Source organism: Hyla sarda, unplaced genomic scaffold (genome assembly GCF_029499605.1).
Source record: "Hyla sarda isolate aHylSar1 unplaced genomic scaffold, aHylSar1.hap1 scaffold_654, whole genome shotgun sequence".
Taxonomy (NCBI): Eukaryota; Metazoa; Chordata; class Amphibia; order Anura; family Hylidae; genus Hyla; species Hyla sarda.
In genome coordinates, this window is record NW_026610669.1 from 27,501 (window position 1) to 55,381 (window position 27,881).

Below are 27,881 nucleotides of genomic sequence, written 5' to 3' on the forward strand. Positions count from 1 at the left end.
TGTTTTTGCTTTATATATATATACTTTTATATGATGTTTTTGCTATATCCCTCCCAGGGTCATCCAGAGCTGGAGATCCTGAAGCGCAGTTACCTGCAGTACCTGGCGGACAGTCATCAGGAGGAGCGAGCGGGAGAGGTGCGGGAGCAGGAGGGCGATTATGTTGCTGCGGTTAATCTCTACCTCCGCTCAGGACTCCCGGCCAAAGCCGCCAGATTGTGTATGAGCCGAGAACAGCTGCTACTGGACACAGAGCTGATCGGGAGGGTCACCGCCGCCCTCATTAAGGGGGAGTTCTATGAGCGAGTGAGATAATATACTGTAATAAGTACCATGATGTGTGCAGGGAGTTCTATGAGGGGGTGAGATAATATACTGTAATAAGTACCATGATGTGTGCGGGGGGTTCTATGAGCGGGTGAGATAATATACTGTAATAAGTACCATGATGTGTGCAGGGGGTTCTATGAGCGGGTGAGATAATATACTGTAATAAGTACCATGATGTGTGCAGGGGGTTCTATGAGCGGGTGAGATAATATACTGTAATAAGTACCATGATGTGTGCGGGGGTTCTATGAGGGGGTGAGATAATATACTGTAATAAGTACCATGATGTGTGCGGGGGGTTCTATGAGCGGGTGAGATAATATACTGTAATAAGTACCATGATGTGTGCAGGGAGTTCTATGAGGGGGTGAGATAATATACTGTAATAAGTACCATGATGTGTGCGGGGGGTTCTATGAGGGGGTGAGAGAATATACTGTAATAAGTACCATGATGTGTGCGGGGGGTTCTATGAGCGGGTGAGATAATATACTGTAATAAGTACCATGATGTGTGCGGGGGGGGTTCTATGAGCGGGTGAGATAATATACTGTAATAAGTACCATGATGTGTGCAGGGGGTTCTATGAGGGGGTGAGATAATATACTGTAATAAGTACCATGATGTGTGCGGGGGGTTCTATGAGGGGGTGAGATAATATACTGTAATAAGTACCATGATGTGTGCGGGGGGTTCTATGAGCGGGGGAGATAATATACTGTAATAAGTACCATGATGTGTGCGGGGGGTTCTATGAGCGGGTGAGATAATATACTGTAATAAGTACCATGATGTGTGCGGGGGGTTCTATGAGCGGGGGAGATAATATACTGTAATAAGTACCATGATGTGTGCGGGGGGTTCTATGAGCGGGTGAGATAATATACTGTAATAAGTACCATGATGTGTGCGGGGGGTTCTATGAGGGGGTGAGATAATATACTGTAATAAGTACCATGATGTGTGCGGGGGGTTCTATGAGGGGGTGAGATAATATACTGTAATAAGTACCATGATGTGTGCAGGGAGTTCTATGAGGAGGTGAGATAATATAATGTAATAAGTACCATGATGTGTGCGGGGGTTCTATGAGCGGGTGAGATAATATAATGTAATAAGTACCATGATGTGTGCGGGGGTTCTATGAGCGGGTGAGATAATATAATGTAATAAGTACCATGATGTGTGCAGGGGGTTCTATGAGCGGGTGAGATAATATACTGTAATAAGTACCATGATGTGTGCAGGGGGTTCTATGAGCGGATGAGATAATATACTGTAATAAGTACCATGATGTGTGCAGGGGGGTTCTATGAGGGGGTGAGATAATATACTGTAATAAGTACCATGATATGTGCGGGGGGTTCTATGAGCGGGTGAGATAATATACTGTAATAAGTACCATGATATGTGCGGGGGGTTCTATGAGGGGGTGAGATAATATAATGTAATAAGTACCATGATGTGTGCAGGGGGTTCTATGAGGGGGTGAGATAATATACTGTAATAAGTACCATGATGTGTGCGGGGGGTTCTATGAGGAGGTGAGATAATATACTGTAATAAGTACCATGATGTGTGCGGGGGGTTCTATGAGGGGGTGAGATAATATAATGTAATAAGTACCATGATGTGTGCAGGGGGTTCTATGAAGGGGTGAGATAATATACTGTAATAAGTACCATGATGTGTGCGGGGGGTTCTATGAGGGGGTGAGATAATATACTGTAATAAGTACCATGATGTGTGCAGGGGGTTCTATGAGGGGGTGAGATAATATACTGTAATAAGTACCATGATGTGTGCGGGGGGTTCTATGAGCGGGTGAGATAATATACTGTAATAAGTACCATGATGTGTGCGGGGGGTTCTATGAGCGGATGAGATAATATACTGTAATAAGTACCATGATGTGTGCGGGGGGTTCTATGAGGGGGTGAGATAATATACTGTAATAAGTACCATGATGTGTGCGGGGGGTTCTATGAGCGGGTGAGATAATATACCGTAATAAGTACCATGATGTGTGCGGGGGGTTCTATGAGGAGGTGAGATAATATAATGTAATAAGTACCATGATGTGTGCAGGGAGTTCTATGAGGGGGTGAGATAATATACTGTAATAAGTACCATGATGTGTGCGGGGGGTTCTATGAGCGGGTGAGATAATATACTGTAATAAGTACCATGATGTGTGCGGGGGGTTCTATGAGGAGGTGAGATAATATAATGTAATAAGTACCATGATGTGTGCGGGGGGTTCTATGAGCGGGTGAGATAATATACTGTAATAAGTACCATGATGTGTGCAGGGAGTTCTATGAGGGGGTGAGATAATATACTGTAATAAGTACCATGATGTGTGCGGGGGGTTCTATGAGCGGGTGAGATAATATACTGTAATAAGTACCATGATGTGTGCGGGGGGTTCTATGAGGAGGTGAGATAATATAATGTAATAAGTACCATGATGTGTGCGGGGGGTTCTATGAGCGGGTGAGATAATATACTGTAATAAGTACCATGATGTGTGCAGGGGGTTCTATGAGGGGGTGAGATAATATACTGTAATAAGTACCATGATGTGTGCGGGGGGTTCTATGAGCGGGTGAGATAATATACTGTAATAAGTACCATGATGTGTGCGGGGGGTTCTATGAGGGGGTGAGATAATATACTGTAATAAGTACCATGATGTGTGCGGGGGGTTCTATGAGCGGATGAGATAATATACTGTAATAAGTACCATGATGTGTGCGGGGGGTTCTATGAGGGGGTGAGATAATATACTGTAATAAGTACCATGATGTGTGCAGGGGGTTCTATGAGGGGGTGAGATAATATACTGTAATAAGTACCATGATGTGTGCGGGGGGTTCTATGAGCGGGGGAGATAATATACTGTAATAAGTACCATGATGTGTGCGGGGGGTTCTATGAGCGGGGGAGATAATATACTGTAATAAGTACCATGATGTGTGCAGGGGGTTCTATGAGGGGGTGAGATAATATACTGTAATAAGTACCATGATGTGTGCGGGGGGTTCTATGAGCGGGGGAGATAATATAATGTAATAAGTACCATGATGTGTGCGGGGGGTTCTATGAGCGGGTGAGATAATATACTGTAATAAGTACCATGATGTGTGCAGGGGGTTCTATGAGCGGGTGAGATAATATACTGTAATAAGTACCATGATGTGTGCAGGGGGTTCTATGAGGGGGTGAGATAATATACTGTAATAAGTACCATGATGTGTGCAGGGGGTTCTATGAGGGGGTGAGATAATATACTGTAATAAGTACCATGATGTGTGCAGGGGGTTCTATGAGGGGGTGAGATAATATACTGTAATAAGTACCATGATGTGTGCAGGGGGTTCTATGAGGGGGTGAGATAATATACTGTAATAAGTACCATGATGTGTGCGGGGGGTTCTATGAGGGGGTGAGATAATATACTGTAATAAGTACCATGATGTGTGCAGGGGGTTCTATGAGCGGGTGAGATAATATACTGTAATAAGTACCATGATGTGTGCGGGGGGTTCTATGAGCGGGTGAGATAATATACTGTAATAAGTACCATGATGTGTGCGGGGGGTTCTATGAGGAGGTGAGATAATATACTGTAATAAGTACCATGATGTGTGCGGGGGGTTCTATGAGCGGGTGAGATAATATACTGTAATAAGTACCATGATGTGTGCGGGGGGTTCTATGAGCGGGTGAGATAATATACTGTAATAAGTACCATGATGTGTGCAGGGGGGTTCTATGAGGGGGTGAGATAATATACTGTAATAAGTACCATGATGTGTGCGGGGGGTTCTATGAGGGGGTGAGATAATATACTGTAATAAGTACCATGATGTGTGCAGGGGGGTTCTATGAGCGGGTGAGATAATATACTGTAATAAGTACCATGATGTGTGCAGGGGTTCTATGAGCGGGTGAGATAATATACTGTAATAAGTACCATGATGTGTGCGGGGGGTTCTATGAGGGGGTGAGATAATATACTGTAATAAGTACCATGATTTGTACGGGGGGTTCTATGAGCGGGTGAGATAATATACTGTAATAAGTACCATGATGTGTGCGGGGGGTTCTATGAGCGGGTGAGATAATATACCGTAATAAGTACCATGATGTGTGCGGGGGGTTCTATGAGGAGGTGAGATAATATAATGTAATAAGTACCATGATGTGTGCGGGGGGTTCTATGAGCGGGTGAGATAATATACTGTAATAAGTACCATGATGTGTGCGGGGGGTTCTATGAGGGGGTGAGATAATATACTGTAATAAGTACCATGATGTGTGCGGGGGGGTTCTATGAGCGGGGGAGATAATATACTGTAATAAGTACCATGATGTGTGCGGGGGGTTCTATGAGCGGGGGAGATAATATACTGTAATAAGTACCATGATGTGTGCGGGGGGTTCTATGAGCGGGTGAGATAATATACTGTAATAAGTACCATGTTGTGTGCGGGGGGTTCTATGAGGGGGTGAGATAATATACTGTAATAAGTACCATGATGTGTGCGGGGGGTTCTATGAGCGGGGGAGATAATATAATGTAATAAGTACCATGATGTGTGCGGGGGGTTCTATGAGAGGGTGAGATAATATACTGTAATAAGTACCATGATGTGTGCGGGGGGTTCTATGAGCGGGGGAGATAATATAATGTAATAAGTACCATGATGTGTGCGGGGGGTTCTATGAGGGGGTGAGATAATATACTGTAATAAGTACCATGATGTGTGCGGGGGGTTCTATGAGCGGGTGAGATAATATACTGTAATAAGTACCATGATGTGTGCGGGGGGTTCTATGAGGGGGTGAGATAATATACTGTAATAAGTACCATGATGTGTGCGGGGGTTCTATGAGCGGGTGAGATAATATACTGTAATAAGTACCATGATGTGTGCAGGGAGTTCTATGAGGGGGTGAGATAATATACTGTAATAAGTACCATGATGTGTGCGGGGGGTTCTATGAGCGGATGAGATAATATACTGTAATAAGTACCATGATGTGTGCGGGGGGTTCTATGAGCGGGTGAGATAATATACTGTAATAAGTACCATGATGTGTGCGGGGGGTTCTATGAGGGGGTGAGATAATATACTGTAATAAGTACCATGATGTGTGCGGGGGGTTCTATGAGCGGGTGAGATAATATACTGTAATAAGTACCATGATGTGTGCGGGGGGTTCTATGAGGGGGTGAGATAATATACTGTAATAAGTACCATGATGTGTGCAGGGGGTTCTATGAGCGGGGGAGATAATATACTGTAATAAGTCCCATGATGTGTGCGGGGGTTCTATGAGCGGGGGAGATAATATACTGTAATAAGTCCCATGATGTGTGCGGGGGTTCTATGAGCGGGGGAGATAATATACTGTAATAAGTACCATGATGTGTGCGGGGGGTTCTATGAGGGGGTGAGATAATATACTGTAATAAGTACCATGATGTGTGCGGGGGTTCTATGAGCGGGTGAGATAATATACTGTAATAAGTACCATGATGTGTGCGGGGGGTTCTATGAGCGGGGGAGATAATATACTGTAATAAGTACCATGATGTGTGCGGGGGGTTCTATGAGCGGGTGAGATAATATACTGTAATAAGTACCATGATGTGTGCAGGGGGTTCTATGAGCGGGTGAGATAATATACTGTAATAAGTACCATGATGTGTGCAGGGGGTTCTATGAGCGGGTGAGATAATATACTGTAATAAGTACCATGATGTGTGCAGGGGGGTTCTATGAGGGGGTGAGATAATATACTGTAATAAGTACCATGATGTGTGCGGGGGGTTCTATGAGCGGGTGAGATAATATACTGTAATAAGTACCATGATGTGTGCGGGGGTTCTATGAGGGGGTGAGATAATATACTGTAATAAGTACCATGATGTGTGCGGGGGGTTCTATGAGCGGATGAGATAATATACTGTAATAAGTACCATGATGTGTGCGGGGGGTTCTATGAGGGGGTGAGATAATATACTGTAATAAGTACCATGATGTGTGCGGGGGGTTCTATGAGCGGATGAGATAATATACTGTAATAAGTACCATGATGTGTGCGGGGGGTTCTATGAGCGGGTGAGATAATATACTGTAATAAGTACCATGATGTGTGCGGGGGGTTCTATGAGGGGGTGAGATAATATACTGTAATAAGTACCATGATGTGTGCGGGGGGTTCTATGAGCGGATGAGATAATATACTGTAATAAGTACCATGATGTGTGCGGGGGGTTCTATGAGGGGGTGAGATAATATACTGTAATAAGTACCATGATGTGTGCGGGGGGTTCTATGAGGGGGTGAGATAATATACTGTAATAAGTACCATGATGTGTGCGGGGGGTTCTATGAGCGGGGGAGATAATATACTGTAATAAGTACCATGATGTGTGCGGGGGGTTCTATGAGCGGGGGAGATAATATACTGTAATAAGTACCATGATGTGTGCAGGGGGTTCTATGAGGGGGTGAGATAATATACTGTAATAAGTACCATGATGTGTGCGGGGGGTTCTATGAGCGGGGGAGATAATATAATGTAATAAGTACCATGATGTGTGCGGGGGGTTCTATGAGCGGGTGAGATAATATACTGTAATAAGTACCATGATGTGTGCGGGGGGTTCTATGAGGGGGTGAGATAATATACTGTAATAAGTACCATGATGTGTGCGGGGGGTTCTATGAGCGGGTGAGATAATATACTGTAATAAGTACCATGATGTGTGCAGGGGGTTCTATGAGCGGGTGAGATAATATACTGTAATAAGTACCATGATGTGTGCAGGGGGTTCTATGAGGGGGTGAGATAATATACTGTAATAAGTACCATGATGTGTGCAGGGGGTTCTATGAGGGGGTGAGATAATATACTGTAATAAGTACCATGATGTGTGCAGGGGGTTCTATGAGGGGGTGAGATAATATACTGTAATAAGTACCATGATGTGTGCAGGGGGTTCTATGAGGGGGTGAGATAATATACTGTAATAAGTACCATGATGTGTGCGGGGGGTTCTATGAGGGGGTGAGATAATATACTGTAATAAGTACCATGATGTGTGCAGGGGGTTCTATGAGCGGGTGAGATAATATACTGTAATAAGTACCATGATGTGTGCGGGGGGTTCTATGAGCGGGTGAGATAATATACTGTAATAAGTACCATGATGTGTGCGGGGGGTTCTATGAGGAGGTGAGATAATATACTGTAATAAGTACCATGATGTGTGCGGGGGGTTCTATGAGCGGGTGAGATAATATACTGTAATAAGTACCATGATGTGTGCGGGGGGTTCTATGAGCGGGTGAGATAATATACTGTAATAAGTACCATGATGTGTGCAGGGGGGTTCTATGAGGGGGTGAGATAATATACTGTAATAAGTACCATGATGTGTGCGGGGGGTTCTATGAGGGGGTGAGATAATATACTGTAATAAGTACCATGATGTGTGCAGGGGGGTTCTATGAGCGGGTGAGATAATATACTGTAATAAGTACCATGATGTGTGCAGGGGTTCTATGAGCGGGTGAGATAATATACTGTAATAAGTACCATGATGTGTGCAGGGGGTTCTATGAGCGGGTGAGATAATATACTGTAATAAGTACCATGATGTGTGCGGGGGGTTCTATGAGGGGGTGAGATAATATACTGTAATAAGTACCATGATTTGTACGGGGGGTTCTATGAGCGGGTGAGATAATATACTGTAATAAGTACCATGATGTGTGCGGGGGGTTCTATGAGCGGGTGAGATAATATACCGTAATAAGTACCATGATGTGTGCGGGGGGTTCTATGAGGAGGTGAGATAATATAATGTAATAAGTACCATGATGTGTGCGGGGGGTTCTATGAGCGGGTGAGATAATATACTGTAATAAGTACCATGATGTGTGCGGGGGGTTCTATGAGGGGGTGAGATAATATACTGTAATAAGTACCATGATGTGTGCGGGGGGGTTCTATGAGCGGGGGAGATAATATACTGTAATAAGTACCATGATGTGTGCGGGAGGTTCTATGAGCGGGGGAGATAATATACTGTAATAAGTACCATGATGTGTGCGGGGGGTTCTATGAGCGGGTGAGATAATATACTGTAATAAGTACCATGTTGTGTGCGGGGGGTTCTATGAGGGGGTGAGATAATATACTGTAATAAGTACCATGATGTGTGCGGGGGGTTCTATGAGCGGGGGAGATAATATAATGTAATAAGTACCATGATGTGTGCGGGGGGTTCTATGAGGGGGTGAGATAATATACTGTAATAAGTACCATGATGTGTGCGGGGGGTTCTATGAGCGGGGGAGATAATATAATGTAATAAGTACCATGATGTGTGCGGGGGGTTCTATGAGGGGGTGAGATAATATACTGTAATAAGTACCATGATGTGTGCGGGGGGTTCTATGAGCGGGTGAGATAATATACTGTAATAAGTACCATGATGTGTGCGGGGGGTTCTATGAGGGGGTGAGATAATATACTGTAATAAGTACCATGATGTGTGCGGGGGTTCTATGAGCGGGTGAGATAATATACTGTAATAAGTACCATGATGTGTGCGGGGGGTTCTATGAGCGGGGGAGATAATATACTGTAATAAGTACCATGATGTGTGCGGGGGGTTCTATGAGCGGGTGAGATAATATACTGTAATAAGTACCATGATGTGTGCGGGGGGTTCTATGAGCGGGTGAGATAATATACTGTAATAAGTGCCATGATGTGTGCGGGGGGTTCTATGAGGGGGTGAGATAATATACTGTAATAAGTACCATGATGTGTGCAGGGGGTTCTATGAGCGGGGGAGATAATATACTGTAATAAGTCCCATGATGTGTGCGGGGGTTCTATGAGCGGGGGAGATAATATACTGTAATAAGTACCATGATGTGTGCGGGGGGTTCTATGAGGGGGTGAGATAATATACTGTAATAAGTACCATGATGTGTGCGGGGGTTCTATGAGCGGGTGAGATAATATACTGTAATAAGTACCATGATGTGTGCGGGGGGTTCTATGAGCGGGGGAGATAATATACTGTAATAAGTACCATGATGTGTGCGGGGGGTTCTATGAGCGGGTGAGATAATATACTGTAATAAGTACCATGATGTGTGCAGGGGGTTCTATGAGCGGGTGAGATAATATACTGTAATAAGTACCATGATGTGTGCAGGGGGTTCTATGAGGGGGTGAGATAATATACTGTAATAAGTACCATGATGTGTGCAGGGGGGTTCTATGAGGGGGTGAGATAATATAATGTAATAAGTACCATGATGTGTGCGGGGGGTTCTATGAGGGGGTGAGATAATATACTGTAATAAGTACCATGATGTGTGCAGGGGGTTCTATGAGGGGGTGAGATAATATACTGTAATAAGTACCATGATGTGTGCGGGGGGTTCTATGAGCGGGTGAGATAATATACTGTAATAAGTACCATGATGTGTGCAGGGGGTTCTATGAGCGGGTGAGATAATATACTGTAATAAGTACCATGATGTGTGCAGGGGGTTCTATGAGGGGGTGAGATAATATACTGTAATAAGTACCATGATGTGTGCGGGGGTTCTATGAGGGGGTGAGATAATATACTGTAATAAGTACCATGATGTGTGCGGGGGGTTCTATGAGCGGATGAGATAATATACTGTAATAAGTACCATGTTGTGTGCGGGGGGTTCTATGAGGGGGTGAGATAATATACTGTAATAAGTACCATGATGTGTGCAGGGGGTTCTATGAGCGGGTGAGATAATATACTGTAATAAGTACCATGATGTGTGCGGGGGGTTCTATGAGCGGGTGAGATAATATACTGTAATAAGTACCATGATGTGTGCGGGGGGTTCTATGAGCGGGGGAGATAATATAATGTAATAAGTACCATGATGTGTGCGGGGGGTTCTATGAGGGGGTGAGATAATATACTGTAATAAGTACCATGATGTGTGCAGGGGGTTCTATGAGGGGGTGAGATAATATACTGTAATAAGTACCATGATGTGTGCGGGGATTCTATGAGGGGGTGAGATAATATACTGTAATAAGTACCATGATGTGTGCGGGGGGTTCTATGAGGGGGTGAGATAATATACTGTAATAAGTACCATGATGTGTGCGGGGGGTTCTATGAGCGGGCGAGATAATATACTGTAATAAGTACCATGATGTGTGCAGGGGGTTCTATGAGCGGGTGAGATAATATACTGTAATAAGTACCATGATGTGTGCGGGGGGTTCTATGAGGGGGTGAGATAATATACTGTAATAAGTACCATGATGTGTGCGGGGGTTCTATGAGCGGGTGAGATAATATACTGTAATAAGTACCATGATGTGTGCAGGGGGTTCTATGAGGGGGTGAGATAATATACTGTAATAAGTACCATGATGTGTGCGGGGGGTTCTATGAGCGGGTGAGATAATATACTGTAATAAGTACCATGATGTGTGCGGGGGGTTCTATGAACGGATGAGATAATATACTGTAATAAGTACCATGATGTGTGCGGGGGGTTCTATGAGGGGGTGAGATAATATACTGTAATAAGTACCATGATGTGTGCGGGGGGTTCTATGAACGGATGAGATAATATACTGTAATAAGTACCATGATGTGTGCGGGGGGTTCTATGAGGGGGTGAGATAATATACTGTAATAAGTACCATGATGTGTGCGGGGGGTTCTATGAGGGGGTGAGATAATATACTGTAATAAGTACCATGATGTGTGCAGGGGGTTCTATGAGGGGGTGAGATAATATACTGTAATAAGTACCATGATGTGTGCGGGGGGTTCTATGAGCGGGGGAGATAATATACTGTAATAAGTACCATGATGTGTGCGGGGGGTTCTATGAGCGGATGAGATAATATACTGTAATAAGTACCATGATGTGTGCGGGGGGTTCTATGAGGGGGTGAGATAATATACTGTAATAAGTACCATGATGTGTGCGGGGGGTTCTATGAGCGGATGAGATAATATACTGTAATAAGTACCATGATGTGTGCGGGGGGTTCTATGAACGGATGAGATAATATACTGTAATAAGTACCATGATGTGTGCGGGGGGTTCTATGAGGGGGTGAGATAATATACTGTAATAAGTACCATGATGTGTGCGGGGGGTTCTATGAGGGGGTGAGATAATATACTGTAATAAGTACCATGATGTGTGCAGGGGGTTCTATGAGGGGGTGAGATAATATACTGTAATAAGTACCATGATGTGTGCGGGGGGTTCTATGAGCGGGGGAGATAATATACTGTAATAAGTACCATGATGTGTGCGGGGGGTTCTATGAGGGGGTGAGATAATATACTGTAATAAGTACCATGATGTGTGCGGGGGGTTCTATGAGGGGGTGAGATAATATACTGTAATAAGTACCATGATGTGTGCGGGGGGTTCTATGAGCGGATGAGATAATATACTGTAATAAGTACCATGATGTGTGCAGGGGGTTCTATGAGCGGGTGAGATAATATAATGTAATAAGTACCATGATGTGTGCGGAGGTTCTATGAGCGGGTGAGATAATATACCGTAATAAGTACCATGATGTGTGCGGGGGGTTCTATGAGCGGATGAGATAATATACTGTAATAAGTACCATGATGTGTGCAGGGGGGTTCTATGAGGGGGTGAGATAATATACTGTAATAAGTACCATGATGTGTGCGGGGGGTTCTATGAGCGGATGAGATAATATACTGTAATAAGTACCATGATGTGTGCGGGGGGTTCTATGAGCGGGCGAGATAATATACTGTAATAAGTACCATGATGTGTGCAGGGGGTTCTATGAGGGGGTGAGATAATATACTTTAATAAGTACCATGATGTGTGCGGGGGGGGTTCTATGAGCGGGTAAAATAATATACTGTAATAAGTACCATGATGTGTGCGGGGGGTTCTATGAGGGGGTGAGATAATATACTGTAATAAGTACCATGATGTGTGCAGGGGGTTCTATGAGCGGGTGAGATAATATACTGTAATAAGTACCATGATGTGTGCAGGGGGTTCTATGAGCGGGTGAGATAATATACTGTAATAAGTACCATGATGTGTGCGGGGGGTTCTATGAGGGGGTGAGATAATATACTGTAATAAGTACCATGATGTGTGCAGGGGGTTCTATGAGCGAGTGAGATAATATACTGTAATAAGTACCATGATGTGTGCGGGGGGTTCTATGAGGGGGTGAGATAATATACTGTAATAAGTACCATGATGTGTGCGGGGGGTTCTATGAGGAGGTGAGATAATATACTGTAATAAGTACCATGATGTGTGCGGGGGGTTCTATGAGGGGGTGAGATAATATACTGTAATAAGTACCATGATGTGTGCGGGGGGTTCTATGAGGGGGTGAGATAATATACTGTAATAAATACCATGATGTGTGCGGGGGGGGTTCTATGAGCGGGTGAGATAATATACTGGTAATAAGTACCATGATGTGTGCAGGGGGTTCTATGAGGAGGTGAGATAATATAATGTAATAAGTACCATGATGTGTGCAGGGGGTTCTATGAGGGGGTGAGATAATATACTGTAATAAGTACCATGATGTGTGCGGGGGGTTCTATGAGCGGGTGAGATAATATACTGTAATAAGTACCATGATGTGTGCGGGGAGTTCTATGAGCGGGTGAGATAATATACTGTAATAAGTACCATGATGTGTGCGGGGGGTTCTATGAGCGGGTGAGATAATATACTGTAATAAGTACCATGATGTGTGTGGGGGGTTCTATGAGGGGGTGAGATAATATACTGTAATAAGTACCATGATGTGTGCGGGGGGTTCTATGAGGGGGTGAGATAATATACTGTAATAAGTACCATGATGTGTGCAGGGGGGTTCTATGAGGGGGTGAGATAATATACTGTAATAAGTACCATGATGTGTGCAGGGGGTTCTATGAGGGGGTGAGATTATATACTGTAATAAGTACCATGATGTGTGCAGGGGGTTCTATGAGCGGGTGAGATAATATACTGTAATAAGTACCATGATGTGTGCAGGGGGTTCTATGAGCGGATGAGATAATATACTGTAATAAGTACCATGATGTGTGCAGGGGGTTCTATGAGGGGGTGAGATAATATACTGTAATAAGTACCATGATGTGTGCGGGGGGTTCTATGAGGGGGTGAGATAATATACTGTAATAAGTACCATGATGTGTGCGGGGGGTTCTATGAGGGGGTGAGATAATATAATGTAATAAGTACCATGATGTGTGCAGGGGGTTCTATGAGGAGGTGAGATAATATAATGTAATAAGTACCATGATGTGTGCAGGGGGTTCTATGAGGGGGTGAGATAATATACTGTAATAAGTACCATGATGTGTGCGGGGGGTTCTATGAGGGGGTGAGATAATATACTGTAATAAGTACCATGATGTGTGCGGGGGGTTCTATGAGGGGGTGAGATAATATACTGTAATAAGTACCATGATGTGTGCGGGGGGTTCTATGAGCGGGTGAGATAATATACTGTAATAAGTACCATGATGTGTACGGGGGGTTCTATGAGCGGGTGAGATAATATACTGTAATAAGTACCATGATGTGTGCGGGGGGTTCTATGAGCGGGTGAGATAATATACTGTAATAAGTACCATGATGTGTGCAGGGGGTTCTATGACCGGATGAGATAATATACTGTAATAAGTACCATGATGTGTGCGGGGGGTTCTATGAGCGGGTGAGATAATATAATGTAATAAGTACCATGATGTGTGCGGGGGGTTCTATGAGGGGGTGAGATAATATACTGTAATAAGTACCATGATTTGTACGGGGGGTTCTATGAGCGGGTGAGATAATATAATGTAATAAGTACCATGATGTGTGCGGGGGGTTCTATGAGGGGGTGAGATAATATACTGTAATAAGTACCATGATGTGTGCGGGGGGTTCTATGAGGAGGTGAGATAATATAATGTAATAAGTACCATGATGTGTGCGGGGGGTTCTATGAGGGGGTGAGATAATATACTGTAATAAGTACCATGATGTGTGCGGGGGGTTCTATGAGCGGGTGAGATAATATACTGTAATAAGTACCATGATGTGTGCAGGGGGTGGGGGATTCTCATGTGTAACATACCGGTGACCGCACAATACCGCCCGTAACTCATCATGTCCTGTATGGACGTATTCTCCAGCCGACCCTGTGGGAGAAAATAATGGCCACCTACAGAACTGTACATGTACATGACTGTGCTGCTCTGCTCCAGAACCTTCTTAGCCCCTCGGGGGGGGGGGGGGGGGGGGGCTTATTCTCTGTAGATCTGTGATTCTAGATCTGAGTGTTATATTACAGGCCAGGATCTTATTCTCTGTACATCTGTGATTCTAGATGTTTGTTATATTACAGGCCGGATCTTATTCTCTGTAGATGTGTGATTCTAGATCTGATTGTTATATTACAGGCCGGGATCTTATTCTGTAGATCTGTGATTCTAGATCTGGTTGTTATATTACAAGCCGGGATCTTATTCTCTGTAGATCTGTGATTCTAGATCTCTTTGTTATATTACAGGCCGGGATCTTATTCTCTGTAGATCTGTGATTCTAGATCTCTGTTATATTACAGGCCGGGATCTTATTCTCTGTAGATCTGTGATACTAGATCTGATTGTTATATTACAGGCCGGATCTTATTCTCTGTAGATCTGTGATTCTAGATCTGAGTGTTATATTACAGGCCAGGATCTTATTCTCTGTACATCTGTGATTCTAGATGTTTGTTATATTACAGGCCGGATCTTATTCTCTGTAGATCTGTGATTCTAGATCTGATTGTTATATTACAGGCCGGGATCTTATTCTGTAGATCTGTGATTCTAGATCTGGTTGTTATATTACAAGCCGGGATCTTATTCTCTGTAGATCTGTGATTCTAGATCTCTTTGTTATATTACAGGCCGGGATCTTATTCTCTGTAGATCTGTGATTCTAGATCTCTTTGTTATATTACAGGCCGGGATCTTATTCTCTGTAGATCTGTGATACTAGATCTGATTGTTATATTACAGGCCGGATGTTATTCTCTGTAGATCTGTGATTCTAGATCTCTTTGTTATATTACAGGCCGTGATCTTATTCTCTGTAGATCTGTTATTCTATATCTGATTGTTATATTACAGGCCGGGATCTTATTCTCTGTAAATCTGTGATTCTAGATCTGATTGTTATTTTACAGGCCGGATCTTATTCTCTGTAGATCTGTGATTCTAGATCTGATTGTTATATTACAGGCCGGATCTTATTCTCTGTAGATCTGTGATTCTAGATGATTGTTATTTTACAGGCCGGATCTTATTCTCTGTAGATCTGTGATTCTAGGTCTGATTGTTATATTACAGGCCGGATCTTATTCTCTGTAGATTTGTGATTCTAGATCTGAGTGTTATATTACAGGCCAGGATCTTATTCTCTGTACATCTGTGATTCTAGATGTTTGTTATATTACAGGCCGGATCTTATTCTCTGTAGATCTGTGATTCTAGATCTGGTTGTTATATTACAAGCCGGGATCTTATTCTCTGTAGACCTGTGATTCTAGATCTGATTGTTATATAACAGGCCGGGATCTTATTCTCTGTAGATCTGTAATTCTAGATGTTTGTTATATAACAGGCCGGGATCTTATTCTCTGTAGATCTGTAATTCTAGATGTTTGTTATATTACAGGCCGGGATCTTATTCTCTGTAGATCTGTGATTCTAGATCTTTGTTATATAACAGGCCGGATCTTATTCTCTGTAGATCTGTGATTCTAGATCTGGTTGTTATATTACAAGCCGGGATCTTATTCTCTGTAGACCTGTGATTCTAGATCTGATTGTTATATTACAGGCCGGATCTTATTCTCTGTAGATTTGTGATTCTAGATGTTTGTTATATTACAGGCCGGATCTCATTCTCTGTAGATCTGTGATTCTAGATCTGATTGTTATATTACAGGTCGGATCTTATTCTCTGTAGATCTGTGATTCTAGATGTTTGTTATATTACAGGCCAGGATCTTATTCTCTGTAGATCTGTGATTCTAGATCTTTGTTATATTTCAGGCTGGGATCTTATTCTCTGTAGATCTGTGATTCTAGATCTCATTGTTATATTACAGGCTGGATCTTTTTCTCTGTAGATCTGTAATTCTAGATCTGATTGTTCTATTACAGGCCGGATCTTATTCTCTGTAGATCTGTGATTCTAGATGTTTGTTATTTTACAGGCCGGATCTTATTCTCTGTAGATCTCTGATTCTAGATCTCTTTGTTATATTGCAGGCCGGGATCTTATTCTCTGTAGATCTGTGATTCTAGATCTGATTGTTATATTACAGGCCGGGATCTTATTTTCTGTAGATCTGTGATTCTAGATCTGATTGTTATATTACAGGCTAGGATCTTATTCTCTGTAGATCTGTGATTCTAGATGTTTGTTATTTTACAGGCCGGGATCTTATTCTCTGTAGATCTGTGATTCTAGATGTTTGTTATATTACAGGCCGGATCTTATTCTCTGTAGATCTGTGATTCTAGGTCTGATTGTTATATTACAGGCCGGATCTTATTCTCTGTAGATCTGTGATTCTAGAAGTTTGTTATATTACAGGCTGGGATCTTATTCTCTGTAAATCTGTGATTCTAGATCTGGTTGTTATATTACAGGCCGGATCTTATTCTCTGTAGATCTGTGATTCTAGATGTTTGTTATTTTACAGGCCGGGATCTTATTCTCTGTAGATCTGTGATTCTAGATCTGATTGTTATATTACAGGCCGGGATCTTATTCTCTGTAAATCTGTGATTCTAGATCTGATTGTTATATTACAGGCCGGGATCTTATTCTGTAGATCTGTGATTCTAGATCTGATTGTTATATTACAGGCCGGATCTTATTCTCTGTAGATCTGTGATTCTAGATCTCTTTGTTATATTACAGGCCGGGATCTTATTCTCTGTAGATCTGTGATTCTAGATCTGATTGTTATATTACAGGCCGGGATCTTATTCTCTGTAAATCTGTGATTCTAGATCTGATTGTTATATTACAGGCCGGGATCTTATTCTCTGTAAATCTGTGATTCTAGATGTTTGCTATTTTACAGGCCGGATCTTATTCTCTGTAGATCTGTGATTCTAGATCTGATTGTTATATTACAGGCCGGATCTTATTCTCTGTAGATCTGTGATTCTAGATGATTGTTATATTACAGGCCGGATCTTATTCTCTGTAGATTTGTGATTCTAGATGTTTGTTATATTACAGGCCAGGATCTTATTCTCTGTAGATCTGTGATTCTAGATCTCTTTGTTATATTACAGGTCGAATCTTATTCTCTGTAGATCTGTGATTCTAGAAGTTTGTTATATTACAGGCCGGATCTTATTCTCTGTAGATCTGTGATTCTAGATCTGATTGTTATATTACAGGCCGGATCTTATTCTCTGTAGATCTGTGATTCTAGATCTCATTGTTATATTACAGGTCGGATCTTATTCTCTGTAGATCTGTGATTCTATAAGTTTGTTATATTACAGGCTGGGATCTTATTCTCTGTAAATCTGTGATTCTAGATCTGGTTGTTATATTACAGGCCGGATCTCATTCTCTGTAGATCTGTGATTCTAGATCTGATTGTTATATTACAGGCCGGATCTTATTCTCTGTAGATCTGTGATTCTAGATGTTTGTTATATTACAGGCCAGGATCTTATTCTCTGTAGATCTGTGATTCTAGATCTTTGTTATATTTCAGGCTGGGATCTTATTCTCTGTAGATCTGTGATACTAGATCTGATTGTTATATTACAGGCCGGATCTTATTCTCTGTAGATCTGTGATGCTAGATCTGATTGTTATATAACAGGCCGGGATCTTATTCTCTGTAGATCTGTAATTCTAGATGTTTGTTATATTACAGGTCGGGATCTTATTCTCTGTAGATCTGTGATTCTAGATCTTTGTTATATTACAGGCCGGATCTTATTCTCTGTAGATGTGTGATTCTAGATCTGGTTGTTATATTACAAGCCGGGATCTTATTCTCTGTAGACCTGTGATTCTAGATCTGATTGTTATATTACAGGCCGGATCTTATTCTCTGTAGATTTGTGATTCTAGATGTTTGTTATATTACAGGCCGGATCTCATTCTCTGTAGATCTGTGATTCTAGATCTGATTGTTATATTACAGGCCGGATCTTATTCTCTGTAGATCTGTGATTCTAGATGTTTGTTATATTACAGGCCAGGATCTTATTCTCTGTAGATCTGTGATTCTAGATCTTTGTTATATTTCAGGCTGGGATCTTATTCTCTGTAGATCTGTGATTCTAGATCTCATTGTTATATTACAGGCTGGATCTTTTTCTCTGTAGATCTGTAATTCTAGATCTGATTGTTCTATTACAGGCCGGATCTTATTCTCTGTAGATCTGTGATTCTAGATGTTTGTTATTTTACAGGCCGGATCTTATTCTCTGTAGATCTCTGATTCTAGATCTCTTTGTTATATTGCAGGCCGGGATCTTATTCTCTGTAGATCTGTGATGCTAGATCTGATTGTTATATTACAGGCCGGATCTTATTCTCTGTAGATCTGTGATTCTAGATCTGATTGTTATATTACAGGCCGGGATCTTATTTTCTGTAGATCTGTGATTCTAGATCTGATTGTTATATTACAGGCCAGGATCTTATTCTCTGTAGATCTGTGATTCTAGATCTCTTTGTTATATTACAGGTCGAATCTTATTCTCTGTAGATCTGTGATTCTAGAAGTTTGTTATATTACAGGCCGGATCTTATTCTCTGTAGATCTGTGATTCTAGATCTGATTGTTATATTACAGGCCGGATCTTATTCTCTGTAGATCTGTGATTCTAGATCTCATTGTTATATTACAGGTCGGATCTTATTCTCTGTAGATCTGTGATTCTAGAAGTTTGTTATATTACAGGCTGGGATCTTATTCTCTGTAAATCTGTGATTCTAGATCTGGTTGTTATATTACAGGCCGGATCTCATTCTCTGTAGATCTGTGATTCTAGATCTGATTGTTATATTACAGGCCGGATCTTATTCTCTGTAGATCTGTGATTCTAGATCTTTGTTATATTTCAGGCTGGGATCTTATTCTCTGTAGATCTGTGATACTAGATCTGATTGTTATATTACAGGCCGGATCTTATTCTCTGTAGATCTGTGATTCTAGATCTCTTTGTTATATTACAGGCCGGGATCTTATTCTCTGTAGATCTGTGATTCTAGATCTTTGTTATATTACAGGCCGGGATCTTATTCTCTGTAGATTTGTGATTCTAGATGTTTGTTATATTACATGCCGGATCTTATTCTCTGTAGATCTGTGATTCTAGATCTGATTGTTATATTGCAGGCCTGGATCTTATTCTCTGTAGATCTGTGATTCTAGATCTCATTGTTATATTACAGGTCGGATCTTATTCTCTGTAGATCTGTGATTCTAGATCTGATTGTTATATTGCAGGCCTGGATCTTATTCTCTGTAGATTTGTGATTCTAGATCTGATTGTTATATTACAGGCCGGATCTTATTCTCTGTAAATCTGTGATTCTAGATCTGGTTGTTATATTACAGGCCGGATCTCATTCTCTGTAGATCTGTGATTCTAGATCTGATTGTTATATTACAGGCCGGATCTTATTCTCTGTAGATCTGTGATTCTAGATCTGATTGTTATATTACAGGCCGGATCTTTTTCTCTGTAGATCTGTGATTCTAGATCTGATTGTTATATTACACGCCGGATCTTATTTTCTGTAGATCTTTGATTCTAGATCTGGTTGTTATATTACAGGCCGGATCTTATTTTCTGTAGATCTGTGATTCTAGATGTTTGTTATATTACAGGCCGGGATCTTATTCTCTGTAGATCTGTGATTCTAGAGCTGATTGTTATATTACAGGCCGGATCTTATTCTCTGTAGATCTGTGATTCTAGATCTCATTGTTATATTACAGGCCGGGATCTTATTCTCTGTAGATCTGTGATTCTAGATGTTTGTTATATTACAGGCCTGGATCTTATTCTCTGTAGATCTCTGATTCTAGATCTCTTTGTTATATTACAGGCCGGATCTTATTCTCTGTAGATCTGTGATTCTTGATCTGATTGTTATATTACAGGCCGGATCTTATTCTCTGTAGATCTGTGATTCTAGATCTCATTGTTATATTACAGGCCGGGATCTTATTCTCTGTAGATCTGTGATTCTAGATGTTTGTTATATTACAGGCCTGGATCTTATTCTCTGTAGATCTCTGATTCTAGATCTCATTGTTATATTACAGGCCGGATCTTATTCTGTTGATCTGTGATTTTAGATGTTTGTTATATTACAGGCCTGGATCTTATTCTCTGTAGATCTCTGATTCTAGATCTCTTTGTTATATTACAGGCCGGATCTTATTCTCTGTAGATCTGTGATTCTTGATCTGATTGTTATATTACAGACCGGGATCTTATTCTCTATAGATCTGTGATTCTAGATGTTTGTTATATTACAGGCCGGGATCTTATTCTCTGTAGATCTGTGATTCTAGATGTTTGTTATATTACAGGCCGGGATCTTATTCTCTGTAGATCTGTGATTCTAGATCTCATTGTTATATTACAGGCCGGATCTTATTCTGTTGATCTGTGATTTTAGATGTTTGTTATATTACAGGCCTGGATCTTATTCTCTGTAGATCTGTGATTCTAGATCTTTGTTATATTACAGGCCGGATCTTATTCTCTGTAGATCGCTGATTCTAGATCTGATTGTTATATTACAGGCTGGATCTTATTCTCTGTAGATCTGTGATTCTAGATCTCATTGTTATATTATAGGTCGGATCTTATTCTCTGTAGATCTGTGATTCTAGATCTGATTGTTATATTACAGGCCGGATCTTATTCTCTGTAGATCTGTGATTCTAGTTCTGGTTGTTTTATTACACGCCGGATCTTATTTTCTGTAGATCTTTGATTCTAGATCTGGTTGTTATATTACAGGCCGGATCTTATTTTCTGTAGATCTGTGATTCTAGATGTTTGTTATATTACAGGCCGGATCTTATTCTCTGTAGATCTGTGATTCTAGATGTTTGTTATTTTACAGGCCTGGATCTTATTCTCTGTAGATCTGTGATTCTAGATCTGGTTTTTATTTTACGGGCCGGGATCTTATTCTTTGTAGATCTGTAATTCTAGATGTTTGTTATATTACAGGCCGGGATCTTATTCTCTGTAGATCTGTGATTCTAGAGCTGATTGTTATATTACAGGCCGGATCTTATTCTCTGTATATCTGTGATTCTAGATCTCATTGTTATATTACAGGCCGGGATCTTATTCTCTGTAGATCTGTGATTCTAGATGTTTGTTATATTACAGGCCTGGATCTTATTCTCTGTAGATCTCTGATTCTAGATCTCATTGTTATATTACAGGCCGAATCTTATTCTCTGTAGATCTGTGATTCTAGATCTGATTGTTATATTACAGGCCGGGATCTTATTCTCTATAGATCTGTGATTTTAGATGTTTGTTATATTACAGGCCTGGATTTTATTCTCTGTAGATCTGTGATTCTAGATCTTTGTTATATTACAGGCCGGATCTTATTCTCTGTAGATCTGTGATTCTAAATGTTTGTTATATTACAGGCCGGGATCTTATTCTCTGTAGATCTGTTATTCTAGATCTCATTGTTATATTACAGGCCGGATCTTATTCTCTGTAGATCTGTGATTCTAGATTTGTTATATTACAGTCCGGATCTTATTCTGTTGATCTGTGATTCTAGATGTTTGTTATATTACAGGCCGGGATCTTATTCTCTGTAGATCTGTGATTCTAGATCTTTGTTATATTACAGGCCGGATCTTATTCTCTGTAGATCGCTGATTCTAGATCTGGCTGTTATATTACAGGCCGGGATCTTATTCTCTGTAGATCTGTGATTCTAGATCTTTGTTATATTACAGGCCGGATCTTATTCTCTGTAGATCTGTGATTCTAGATCTGAGTGTTATATTACAGGCCGGATCTTATTCTCTGTACATCTGTGATTCTAGATGTTTGTTATATTACAGGCCTGGATCTTATTCTTTGTAGATCTGTGGTTCTAGATCTTTGTTATATTATAGGCCGGATCTTATTCTCTGTAGACCTGTGATTCTAGATCTCTTTGTTATATTACAGGCCGGGATATTATTCTCTGTAGATCTGTGATTCTAGATCTGATTGTTATATTACAGGCCGGATCTTATTCTCTGTAGATCTGTGATTCTAGATTTGATTGTTATATTACAGGCCGGATCTTATTCTCTGTAGATCTGTGATTCTAGATGTTTGTTATTTTACAGGCCGGATCTTATTCTCTGTAGATCTGTGATTCTAGATCTGATTGTTATATTACAGGCCGGATCTTATTCTCTGTAGATCTGTGATTCTAGATCTGATTGTTATATTACAGGCCGGATCTTATTCTCTGTAGATCTGTGATTCTAGATCTGGTTGTTTTATTACACGCCGGATCTTATTCTCTGTAGATCTGTGATTCTAGATCTGGTTGTTTTATTACACGCCGGATCTTATTTTCTGCAGATCTTTGATTCTAGATCTGGTTGTTATATTACAGGCCGGATCTTATTTTCTGTAGATCTGTGATTCTAGATCTGGTTTTTATTTTACGGGCCGGGATCTTATTCTTTGTAGATCTGTAATTCTAGATGTTTGTTATATTACAGGCCGGGATCTTATTCTCTGTAGATCTTTGATTCTAGATGTTTGTTATTTTACAGGCCTGGATCTTATTCTCTGTAGATCTGTGATTCTAGATCTCTTTGTTATATTACAGGCCGGGATCTTATTCTCTGTAGATGTGTGATTCTAGATGTTTGTTATTTTACAGGCCGGATCTTATTCTCTGTAGATCTGTGATACTAGATCTGATTATTATATTACAGGCCGGATCTTATTCTCTGTAGATCTGTGATACTAGATCTGATTATTATATTACAGGCCGGATCTTATTCTCTGTAGATCTGTGATACTAGATCTGATTATTATATTACAGGCCGGGATCTTATTCTCTGTAGATCTGTGATTCTAGATGTTTGTTATATTACAGGCCGGATCTTATTCTCTGTAGATCTGTGATTCTAGATGTTTGTTATATTACAGGTCGGGATCTTATTCTCTGTAGATCTGTGATTCTAGATCTGATTATTATATTACAGGCCGGAGATCTTTTAGAGAAAATTAACAATTCCCGTCGGGCTCTGGAATGCTACTGCAAGGGCTTTGCTTTCCGTAAAGGTAAGTGCACCCTGTAGTATGCCCATGATATAATGCCCGGTCCTGATCTCTGGTGTCATGTTTCTGCCCCCCCCCCCTGTAGTGTGCCCATGATATAATGCCCGGTCCTTCTCCTTGGTGTCATGTTTCTGCCCCCCCCCTGTAGTGTGCCCATGATATAGTGCCCGGTCCTTCTCCTTGGTGTCATGTTTGTGCCCCCCCTGTAGTGTGCCCATGATATAATGCCCGGTCCTCCTCTTTGGTGTCATGTTTCTGCCCCCTCCCTGTAGTGTGCCCATGATATAGTGCCCGGTCCTCCTCTTTGGTGTCATGTTTCTGCCCCCCCCCCCCTGTAGTGTGCCCATGATCTAGTGCCCGGTCCTCCTCTTTGGTGTCATGTTTGTGCCCCCCCCTGTAGTGTGCCCATGATATAGTGCCCGGTCCTTCTCCTTGGTGTCATGTTTGTGCCCCCCCTGTAGTGTGCCCATGATATAATGCCCGGTCCTCCTCTTTGGTGTCATGTTTCTGCCCCCCCCCCCCCTGTAGTGTGCCCATGATATAATGCCCGGTCCTCCTCTTTGGTGTCATGTTTCTGCCCCCTCCCTGTAGTGTGCCCATGTTATAGTGCCCGGTCCTTCTCTTTGGTGTCATGTTTCTGCCAGCCCCCCCATGTAGTGTGCCCATGATCTAGTGCCCGGTCCTCCTCTTTGGTGTCATGTTTCTGCCCCCCCCCCCCCCCCTGTAGTGTGCCCATGATATAGTGCCCGGTCCTCCTCTTTGGTGTCATGTTTGTGCCCCCCCCCCCTGTAGTGTGCCCATGTTATAGTGCCCGGTCCTTCTCTTTGGTGTCATGTTTGTGCCCCCCCTGTAGTGTGCCCATGATATAATGCCCGGTCCTTCTCCTTGGTGTCATGTTTGTGCCCCCCCTGTAGTGTGCCCATGATATAATGCCCGGTCCTCCTCTTTGGTGTCATGTTTCTGCCCCCTCCCTGTAGTGTGCCCATGATATAGTGCCCGGTCCTCCTCTTTGGTGTCATGTTTCTGCCCCCTCCCTGTAGTGTGCCCATGTTATAGTGCCCGGTCCTTCTCTTTGGTGTCATGTTTCTGCCCCCCCCCCCCCTGTAGTGTGCCCATGATCTAGTGCCCGGTCCTCCTCTTTGGTGTCATGTTTCTGCCCCCCCCCCCCCCCCCCTGTAGTGTGCCCATGATATAATGCCCGGTCCTCCTCTTTGGTGTCATGTTTCTGCCCCCTCCCTGTAGTGTGCCCATGTTATAGTGCCCGGTCCTTCTCTTTGGTGTCATGTTTCTGCCAGCCCCCCCCCCCCCCCCCATGTAGTGTGCCCATGATCTAGTGCCCGGTCCTCCTCTTTGGTGTCATGTTTCTGCCCCCCCCCCCTGTAGTGTGCCCATGATATAGTGCCCGGTCCTCCTCTTTGGTGTCATGTTTGTGCCCCCCCCCCCCCCTGTAGTATGCCCATGTTATAGTGCCCGGTCCTGATCTCTGGTGTCATGTTTCTGCTCCCCCCCCCCCTGTAGTGTGCCCATGATATAGTGCCCGGTCCTCCTCTCCCTCCCTTCCCCTGTAGTATGCCCATGATATAGTGCCCGGTCCTCCTCTTTGGTGTCATGTTTCTGCCCCCCCTGTAGTATGCCCATGATATAGTGCCCGGTCCTCCTCTTTGGTGTCATGTTTCTAATCCCCCCCCCCCCCCCTGTAGTGTGCCCATGATATAGTGCCCGGTCCTGATCTCTGGTGTCATGTTTCTGCCCCCCCCCCCTGTAGTATGCCCATGATATAGTGCCCGGTCCTCCTCTTTGGTGTCATGTTTCTGCCCCCCCCCCCCTGTAGTATGCCCATGATATAGTGCCCGGTCCTCCTCTTTGGTGTCATGTTTCTAATCCCCCCCCCCTGTAGTGTGCCCATGATATAGTGCCCGGTCCTGATCTCTGGTGTCATGTTTGTGCCCCCCCCCCCTGTAGTATGCCCATGATATAGTGCCCGGTCCTCCTCTTTGGTGTCATGTTTCTGTCCCCCCCCCCTCCCTGTAGTGTGCCCATGAAGTAGTTCCCGGTCCTCCTCTTTGGTGTCATGTTTCCCCCCCCCCCTGTAGTGTGCCCATGATATAGTGCCCGGTCCTGATCTCTGGTGTCATGTTTCTGCCCCCCCCCCCTGTAGTGTGCCCATGATATAGTGCCCGGGCCTGATCACTGGTGTCCTGTTTCTGCCCCCCCCCCTCCCCTCCCTGTAGTGTGCCCATGAAGTAGTGCCCGGTCCTCCTCTTTGGTGTCATGTTTCTGCCCCCCCTTCCCTGTAGTGTGCCCATGATATAGTGCCCGGTCCTCCTCTATGGTGACATGTATCTCCCATAAACATAATACATCCTGCCCGTTGTGTCATGTGGCCTCTCTTCTCGGTGACAGCGGTGGAGCTCGCCCGGGTGGCCTCTCCTGCGGAGGTGGTGAATCTGGAGGAAGCCTGGGGAGATCATCTGGTGCAGCAGAAGCAGCTGGACGCCGCCATTAATCACTACATAGAGGCTGGGTGAGCGCCAGACAGGTTATAGTAATAGGGTTAGAGGGGTGCAGTGTCATAGAATTACGGTTGGGGAGGGTGTTATAGTATTAAGAGGGAGTGTTATAGTATTAGGAGGGAGTGTAATAGTATTAGGAGGGAGTGTTATAGTATTAGGGTTGGAGGGTGTTGCAGTATCAGGAGGGAGTGTTATAGTATTAGGGTTGGAGGGTGTTGCAGTATCAGGAGGTTGTGTAATAGTATTAGGAGGGAGTGTAATATTATTAGGAGGGAGTGCAATAGTATTAGGGTTGGAGGGTGTTATAGTATTAGGAGGGAGGGTAATAGTATTAGGGTTGGGGAGTGTTATAGTATTAGGAGGGAGTGTAATAGTATCAGGGTTGTAGGGTGTTATAGTATTAGGAGGGAGGGTTATAGTATTAGGGTTGGAGGGTGTTGCAGTATTAGGAGGGAGTGTAATAGTATTAGGAGGGAGTGCAATAGTATTAGGAGGGAGTGTAATAGTATTAGGGTTGGAGGGTGTTATAGTATTAGGAGGGAGTGTTAGTGTTATAGTATTAGGGTTGGGGGGGTGTTCAGTGTTCTAGTATTAGGGTTGGAGGGTGTTATAGTATTAGGAGGGAGTTTTATAGTATTAGGGTTGGGGAGGGTGTTATAGTATTATAAGGGATTGTGATAGTATTAGGGTTGGAGGGTGTTATAGTATTAGGGTTGGGGGGTGTTATAGTATTAGGGTTGGGGGGTGTTATAGTATTCGAGTTGAGGGGTGTTATAGTATTCGAGTTGGGGGTAGTTATAGTAATAAGGTTGAAGGATTTTCTAATACTAGGAATGAGTTCTATAGTATTAGGGTTGGAGGGTGTTATAGTATTAGGAGGGAGTGTAATAGTATTAGGGTTGGAGGGTGTTATAGTATTAGGAGGGATGGTTATAGTATTAGGGTTGGAGGGTGTTATAGTATTAGGAGGGAGGGTTATAGTATTAGGGTTGGAGGCTGTTATAGTATTAGGGTTGGGGGTGTTATAGTATTAGAGTTGAGGGGTGTTATAGTATTAGAGTTGAGGGGTGTTATAGTATTAGGGTTGAGGGGTGTTATAGTATTAGAGTTGGGGGTAGTTATAGTATTAGAGTTGAGGGGTGTTATAGTATTAAGGTTGAAGGGTTTTCTAATACTAGGAGGGAGTTCTATAGTATTAGGGTTGGAGGATGTTATATTAGGAGGGAGTGTAATAGTATTAGGGATGGAGGGTGTTATAGTATTAGGAGGGAGTGTAATAGTATTAGGGTTGGAGGGTGTTATAGTATTAGGAGGGAGTGTAATAGTATTAGGGTTGGAGGGTGTTATAGTATTAGGAGGGAGTGTAATAGTATTAGGGTTGGAGGGTGTTATAGTATTAGGAGGGAGGGTTATAGTATTAGGGTTGGAGGGTGTTATAGTATTAGGAGGGAGGGTTATAGTATTAGGGTTGGAGGGTGTTATAGTATTAGGAGGGATGGTTATAGTATTAGGGTTGGAGGGAGGGTTATAGTATTAGGGTTGGGGAGTGTTACAGTATTAGGAGGGAGTGT

At 42.5% G+C, this 27,881-nt stretch overlaps 1 protein-coding gene across 1 annotated transcript in view; it reads left to right on the forward strand.

Moving 5' to 3' along the window:
* LOC130342650 (intraflagellar transport protein 172 homolog) overlaps positions 1 to 27,881 on the forward strand; it is a gene marked incomplete at its 5' end in the record, with an annotated part of 101,270 nt that overhangs the window by 19,459 nt on the left and 53,930 nt on the right. Inside the window, 3 exon segments of the mRNA XM_056554283.1 lie at positions 58 to 306; positions 23,722 to 23,800; positions 26,201 to 26,321. Coding sequence (XP_056410258.1) covers positions 58 to 306; positions 23,722 to 23,800; positions 26,201 to 26,321 — 449 coding nt within the window.